The sequence below is a fragment of the Juglans microcarpa x Juglans regia genome, chromosome 8D (genome assembly GCF_004785595.1).
Source record: "Juglans microcarpa x Juglans regia isolate MS1-56 chromosome 8D, Jm3101_v1.0, whole genome shotgun sequence".
Lineage (NCBI taxonomy): Eukaryota > Viridiplantae > Streptophyta > Magnoliopsida > Fagales > Juglandaceae > Juglans > Juglans microcarpa x Juglans regia.
The window spans coordinates 20,281,621-20,290,212 of record NC_054608.1 but is presented as its reverse complement, the minus strand read 5'-3'; the positions used below and the strand labels follow the sequence as shown (position 1 = coordinate 20,290,212).

Here is an 8,592-nt window from a genome sequence, read left to right as displayed (position 1 = left end):
TCCGAAGTTTCACATGCATTGTTTTCAAGAAAATGAATTGCATTTAGGGGGAGAAAATATGCTTTTAATTGTGGTTGCCCTGAAGTTATTTGGATCAAGTGACTACAGAAGAAAGAGAAATGATAGTTACAATTGTAAATATGCAAGTACCGTACAATCATTTTAAAAAAAATGAATAAAATACGAGACTCACATAAAAAGAGGCGTTTACGCATGCTACAACTGTATGTAGCATTACTCATATACACATACAGACAGATGCCAAATTCTAATGGATAATGTTGTTCGGAGAATAATCTTTAGACATCAATCACAAGGAATAGAGTTTTGTTCTTTATGCAATGCTCTTTATACACGCACAGAGGTTGCGCTTGTTCCTTTAAAACACATTCATTTAGAAGAAAAACATCCCAACAATGAACCAAGTGATTTTACTTGCTGAAGCTCAAGAAATTACAACAAGAATTGCAAAGAATTTAAGAAACAGAAAAATAGACAAGTATGTGAACAGAAAATAGAAAAGAAAATCGACTTAAAGAGGACTAGGTGCAGCTAGAGGGCGCAAAACCCACTGTACCTTGAACCAAATCAAATTCCCACAAATTGTTTTGCTGCATAATATTGCCAATTATAGAGGTGGAAGGCCAAATTACTGACACAAATCCGAGACACTTCGACTGAGGAGCAACGTCAATGATATAGCTCTTAACCGGCGGCTCAAATCGAGCTCCATCTGTGAAATGAAATACTAATCTTGGCACCAATGACTCATTGAATCCTGTCGATTTGAAGCAATACTCAAATGGTTTTATGTCCAATCTTTCATATGTTGATACAGACATTTGCAATGCAGTCATGACAGGCTTGTAAGCTGGCTCTGCTAGAAGTGTTAGGCTTGAGCCTGAATCAAGAATTGTTCCACCACCAAGACTTGCATCCCAAACTTCTGTTGGTATTCTCAACATCACCCCACCAATGGAGATGCCCAATATGCTTACAGCATAGAATGGCGGTATGGCATCGAGTAGGAGCTTGGTCTGTTGGATATTCCTTGACAATGAATGCTTATTTCTATTGGTACCAAAAATGAGCTGATTTGAGATGTTCTTGGGGCTCAAGTGATCAACTAGGCAATAAGAAAACTTGTCACCAAATTTTCCAGCTGTTTTTGTGGCAAAACTGTGCTTGCCGTAGCCCAACCCTAATACACCATCGGCTCCCTTGAACCCCTCACCCCGAGTAGACTCAGTACACCCAATTAGCACATTCTCTAGCATCATCTTCCTACCATTTGTTAGGCCAACCGTTATGGTGTCGTTGGCGAAGAACCCCAATGCAGCCGATCCGTCAAGGTAACTAATCAGGATACACAAGGTCGGTAAACAAATCAAAATAGTGCTGGTAAATTGAGGGGATGCCAAAAAAAAAAAAAAAAAAAAAAAAAGCCTTGAACTATATGAAATGCAGCTTATTATTAACGACTAGCATTGACATTGCAGCAACTGACATATGCAGAAGAAGGGTACAAAACTGTGGGTCGCGTGAAGCTTACCTACTTACAATAACTGCCATTTAAATCTTGTCTTGGATTTAGGTAAGAGATCAAGTGCTTGCTTTTAACAGGAGGTCAAATTGCCCTGCTTCACCAGTGTATGTGATTGTGAGAATTGGGTGTGCTAACTATTTTTGTGGCTGCAGTCCATTGATTTAATTATAACAGAACAACCCGTGACCAAGGGTCCAAGATGTTGAGATGCTGATAATGAATTCTCAACCCACAATAGCAAGTATCAGTAGTCTATTAAATAAACCCAACCAAACTCAACTCACTTCAATAAAGACACGTTCCAGCTATTTTAGGCTTGCTTTTAAGACTGAACTCGACCTGAAAAAAGTATTCCATTGGTTGATTTTTTTTCCTTCTCCATTGGAACCCGAATCACTCGATACTCGATCATCTGTTTCCCATAATTAAGCCATTGTTGCCTCATTAGATCTTACAATATTTACTTCCGTACCATATTGTTTGACCAAACATTTGTGATTAACCATTAGAAATGCTAAACTGGACAGTTTTTATCGCCCATAATGTGAATGTGATCTTGCCCAAATGGAAAAGAACAAGAAAAACGAAGTTACAAACCTGTAATCATAGGCGCAGGGGGTGGATGGCGTGGGGCAGCGCACGAGGGAGAAGAGATTCACGAGCTCAATCTTACACATCTTGGATGAGCATGGGATAGTCTCAAAGGAAGAAGAGCGATCCGCGAGATACACCCGCCGATGGTCTCTTAGTCTTCCTTTGTGGGTGTTGCAGTTCTTCGACCCACAACCATATCTACAGTTCACCCATGTCAACTCACTCCCAGCATCCGCAATCAGAAGAAATGACCGCGCCGGCTTCCCAACTTTGACGTGCACAAAGTACTGACCCGTCCCATAATCCGCACCCGAGCGCATTGGCATTTCGGCAGAGGTTTCCTGGTCCTTTCTCCTCGTGCTCAACCGGCCTTGGCCGCCGCGTTTGTGGGAGATGGTGACTCGGTGCCGCACGATGTCACGCTCGACAAGCTCTTTAATGCGTTCCAGCCGAGTTTTAAAAGGCCATGGCCCCCCATGCACTGTCCCAATGAGTTGAGGACTGTGCCGATGTATTAACTCCAATCTCATCATGTCGGGTTCCTCATGGGGAAAGTCGTGAGCCAAAACCAAACCATGAAAACTAAGACAAATGGAAAGCAGGAAGATCACGAAGAGGAGAGAAATCGTTCTCCACTTCATCATAAGCTCTGAATCTATGGAGAGCAGCAGCAGCAGCTAGAATTAGCAACAAGAAGATAACAATAATAATGGGAATTGAGGCTTGGGAGCAGCAATTTGGTTTGGTTTTTGCAGTTGGGAACGTGTTATATTTAGTGGGTTGTAAATTTTGGTAAAGGAATTGTGAAGGGGGAGGCGGGGACCTAACAACAAAAGATAAATAAAAGATATAGAGAGAGCTAGAAAGGGAGGCGCCTTTATGTTGGATTTGGAGCTATATATCGTGCTGGTGTGCACTCTTGTCTTCTGATTCCTTGTTTGTTGTCTCACTTTTTTTGTCCTATTAAATATAAAAAAATTCTTCTCTACAATCACTATTCACAATCTCATACTTTATATTAAGGGCGGCTCAATACAAATTGAAGCTTAAAGCAAAATTTAAGTGAGTCATTCGTAATTATAATACAATAAAATATAAATTATTATATGAAATATTTTCAAACTTTTCAATAAAATGAGATTTTATTTAAAATCTTTAAATACAATTTTTGTAAATTTATATGTACAACAACTTAAAATGAGATCTCAATGTAGATTTTATGCCTCAATTTAACAAGAACTTAAAAAAAATTATTTAAAATATAAATAATTCATTGTATTACTTATAAAAAAAATTTATTGTATTAAATATCAAATTTAGTATTATGGAGCCTTGCACACATTGAAAACTATAAAAATTATTTAAAATTTTATTTAATGAAATAGTTTTTATTTTTTTTACAAAAAAAAAAAAAGTCTTATAGGGTTGGTGCCTTAGGCAATGACCAAAATGACTTTACCATTGAGCCGGCCCTGCCCACACTCTATGAAAACACATTCACACCTTATGAAAAACGCATTTACACCTTATGAAAAACACATTTACACCTTATGACAAAACGCATTTACACCCTATGAAAAACGCCTTCACATCTCATAAAAAAAATTATAATTGTGGGGTGTGAAAGTAAATATTAGTTGATGCATAAAATTTCTCTTACATATATCAGGTATAATAATAATAAGTATTATTATTATTATTTCTTGGTTTCATTCCTTTTTTTTTTTTTTTATTAAATATAGTGACTTTGTATCCTATATGACTTGCTTTCACTTCAAAGGCAAAGGCTTCAGATCTATAATCAGTACTGTTGGGCCCAACACCGCCATCGTTAGCGGTCAGCACATTGGATTGGGAGATGAACCCACTTCTCTCGGAAAAAATGTAACCTATTTTCATCCAAAAATATACAGCATTGAAGGGGTCTCATAAAAATGAAAAATATTATTGTTTTATTTATTTATTTATTTTATTTCTTCTCAGAATTTGGATCCCTTAGGAATTCTTAGAGTGAAAGAGAGATGAACAAATGAAACAGACTTCAAAATTTCAACGAGGCATCATGAGCTTGTCAAATACATCATTGCAAGGATATTCTTATCGTCGGTTTGGATTGTGAGATAAGCTGAGATCATTTTAACTCATTTTATTATTATTTATAAATTTTAACTCACAAATCACATTATTATTCACAAACTATATCAAATAATCTCTAAATTCAAATGAGACCAATTAAATGCTTTTGATCATGAATGATTTGATGCAGCCTGTGTTGACTATTATACATGAGAGAATAATTAACTGTATAAAATGTGACTAAAATCTCTAGCTTATGAGTACATTGGGATATTTTTCAACTGATCTGACCCGATTTTCTCTAAGGAAATACTGTGCGAGACACGCATTCTTTCAGGCATGTTTGATATCTGATGTTCGCGTTGCTTTATATCGAGTAGTCCAACTTACACGCGGCGCCTCCCCCTTCTCCGACACCCACCGTCTCTATTAAACACCTCCAACCCCCTACAAATAAAAGGAATTTGGCTTTTCCCTTTACTCTCCTTGACAAATATAGTCCTTTCTCACCTCACCTTTTTTTTTTTTTAACCTTTCTCCCTATTTTTTTTTCTTCTTATTTTTAAGTCATTAAGACCTGATTTGTTTAGTAAACTCATTTCATCTAATTTAATCATTATAATTTTTTTAAAAAATATAATAAATAATTCAATTTTTTTAAATCTCAAAATAAAAGTTATATTCTAATAATATTTTATTTAACTTTCATATCATTTAAACTCTCTATCCAAATTAGATTTAAAAATTAGATTATGTTTGGATTCAAATATGAATTAAATAAAATATTATTTTTTAATATTATTATTATTTTAAAATTTAAAAAATAATTAATACTGAGATGAGATTAGATAAGTTGATATGAGTTTTAAATCCAAAATAGTCCACCACCTCAGATTCTCCCCAACCAAATCACTGAATGCCCCCCAACCATTAGAAGTGCCCACCCCACCTTTGTCCACTCTCCACATTAATCTTTATCTCCACCTTCCAACGCGCGGCCGCCAAGTGCTCCCCAAATGCATCTGGTGTCGGCGCTCCTCAAAGATTTGCTCAATTGTTACTTGTAGCCACACCGTGCTCTGTCGAAAGTCTCTTCGTGTCTGACTCAACTAATCTCCCATTGAACAACACACCTTCACATTTTGACTAGTAGTTAGCTCCCACTCGCTGCTGTAGAAGCCGATGTTCCGAGATCGAGCAAATTCTCAAAGACCGCCTTAATTATGGACGGTTCCAAAGCACAATTTAGTTCTGATGGATGTTTCTTCAATAGAACAAACCGATTTATGTGTCTAGCTCCCTTATTAACAATTGAACAAGTGTCTATAATTAGAGAAAGATACAAATATAAAATAGACATTTAAGACTCGCTTATTTTTGTATATGAGATGAGATGAGTTGAGATTAAAGTTAAAAGTTGAATAAAATATTGTTCGAATATATTTTTTTAATATTATTTTTGTTTTGAGATTTGAAAAAGTTGAATCGTTTATTTTATTTTATGAGAATTTAAAAAAATTATAATGATTAGATGAGATGTGTTAAGAGAAATTGTGAAAACAAATAAGACCTTATTTCAACGTTTAACGTCATTCGAGAGATTCAATCGATCAATAATAAATGTTGTTGAACTCATTTGATATGTATGCCTCACTCTTCTTTGTGATGCTAGACTTTGAACAAGAACTTTAAATAAAGAGAAATGTTTTAGTTACAATGAAATTTTATAGACTCGATCGTATGATTTGATATGATATATTAGTTTGTAAAATAACTTTTATTATAAAGTAAATCTAATATATCATATAAAATTATGTCAATTTATAGGTTTATTTTTTAGGATCTCTCTCGTAGCACTTTCTTTCTTTTTTTTTTTTTTTTTTTTTTTTTTTTTAAAAAAAAGCCCGAACAATATTAACAAATATATGGTAGACTTCCGAAGAACAGCTGTCCACGTTGCAAGGGTGGAAGTGGAACCACGACTCATTCCCGATTCACCCGATGGAAGCGCGTGTTTAAAATGATGCAAGCTTTACTTGTAAAGGATTATGGGGGACCCAAAGAAGAAACTTCCATCCAACTTAAAAACCTACCAACATTTTGAACAATTCTATACACTACTTGGATATGTGAACAGCTCCTACGCGTTCAATCTTGAGAGCTTTGTATATTTCAAATCATCCTATCCTCATCATGTGTTACGTAGCCAACTAGTAGTAGCAAGAAATGAATGAAAAGTAGTAAAAAAGTTCATTCCTAGAATGCATTCACTTCATTGAAGAAACTAGCAAATCATAGTATCTTTAATTTTCGTGAAAACTAATAGGAAATAGACTTCAAATGGGTACGTAACACAACAGGCATGTGCGTTAAATGCTCGAGCATATTTGGACAACTATTGCCGTCTCTTCCTCTAAATGCAGTAACATCGGAGTTGATCGCGGAAAATAGGTAGGTCGAACCTATCCTAGACCTTAGCCTTGTTGAAACTTGAAATATGCGATTAAGCTTTCGGTACGAACATTTCATCAGCTCAACAAACCATTTATAGTGGAACCCATTACAACTTAAAAAAAAAAAAATCAAAACACTAATAATTTTTTAACATAGATGATTTAGAAAGCTTCTACATGATCAGCGATATGTTAGGTGTGTAAAAATTAAGACTTATAAATAGATTTTCTAATGATAAGTTATTCCTCGATTCAAATGCTTATCTTTTAAGAGTTAACATCGAGGGTATTTTTTATTTATTTATTTTGTGGACAAGAAATTAAGATATATTTTATTTTTTATTTTTTGTGGAGTCACCGTTCGGATCAACTTGCAAGAGAGAGTGATAGATCATAAACATTAGTTATTCAAAATAGCTAGCTAGCTAGAGATCAATTGGAAACAGCTAAGTTTATGTGTTTAATTGGTAGTACTGCATCATGAATATATAATAGAACATATATATATATATATATATATATATATATATATATTTTTGGCTTACCCACATTAATTGGATAATTGACCCCTTCAATTCGATCGTCCCCATTAATCATTTACTTTGCCTTTGAAGAAAATGACTTCTTTTTTACATCTTATTCAACCATATCATGCAAAAGATCATGAGGTGGAAACTACAACCTTCTTTATTTATTATTTATTTATTTTTTGGGGGGGACTAATTATAAAATTTGGGTTGATCCAAAAACATTTTGCAGATGCATTCCACAAAAACAAAAAATATATATAAAAGATATATTCCAAAATATATTTCAAGATTTAGATTTTGTAAATACATTTTTAGTCACGAATAATTTAATTAATTCGTTAACTTATGAAATCATATAAAAGATGTCAGATCAATCGATGCGATTATAAATAATAAAACTCATAATAAACAATAATATTATTCACTTAATTAAAATGCTCAACATAAACTTGTGAGACTGTGAAATTAATGATAACTAAAATTCATAACGAATAATAGTATCAGTACTCTTCGAAATGTACTCAAATATCACTTGTAGTTGCATGCATATATCTTCAAAGGCAGCCATGTTGATCATTGTCCCATCTACTACGTACGTACCGAATTAAACAAGAAATGTCGGCATTGCAATTTCTTGGAAATGGAAATTCTGTGTAATTGTCAATATTGGGATTGCTTGCTTGAGCACTTAACCCAAGTTTAATACGTGAAAGCATCCAAACAAGATCGAGGAGATTTCCTATAAATTAAAGACTGTCCGTCTTGGCGTGGAGTATCAGATACCCAATAAGAACGTCGGCGAATCCGCGTTTAATTGTTAATTCTCCATTAATTTTCAACGGGTGGAGGAGTGTTAGTGGAATACACCAAAACATGATCTGAAGAAAAAAATTACGTTATATATATATATATATATTATATAGATTGGAAGTCAAATTAAGATGTATTTATAAATTCTGAGCAAACACAAGTAAATGCATGCGAATCATCACCTTAATTTGGTACTTCAACTTGCATGGCGGTGACGGAGGAAATAGTCGGAAAGATGTTATCCATTTGTCAAAGAGTAATATTACTCATCATCTTTTTCTTTTTATCATCTCATAATATGGTATTGGATGATTGGAGACTATTTATTATATTTCATTTGTGAATCTATCATCTAATGCCACATCATAAGCTGATAAGAGGATGATAAGAAAATAGATGATGAATAGATTTACTCTTTATCAAATAATTGTCACTTATAAATTGGCGTGTAAATGCATCACTTAATTACAAAATAATTTTATAAAAATAAATTTATAAATTAATATGATTTAATATAATGCGTCAGACAATAAAAAATATATGTATGACTATTAATACTTGTCCTTTGGTTCAACTTGCATGT

The 8,592-nt window shown here is 34.0% G+C and overlaps 1 protein-coding gene across 1 annotated transcript; it reads right to left on the bottom strand.

Annotated features, from left to right (window-relative positions):
• Positions 1–417: 417 nt before the first annotated feature.
• On the bottom strand, positions 418–3,086 carry LOC121243262 (aspartic proteinase NANA, chloroplast). The gene is made up of 2 exons (XM_041141364.1): positions 2,144–3,086; positions 418–1,356 (listed from the first exon to the last, which is right to left on the bottom strand). Exons 1-2 carry the CDS (start codon positions 2,782–2,784, stop codon positions 543–545), a joined length of 1,455 nt encoding a protein of 484 aa, XP_040997298.1. The 5' UTR covers positions 2,785–3,086; the 3' UTR covers positions 418–542.
• Between the last annotated feature and the right edge of the window lie 5,506 nt (positions 3,087–8,592).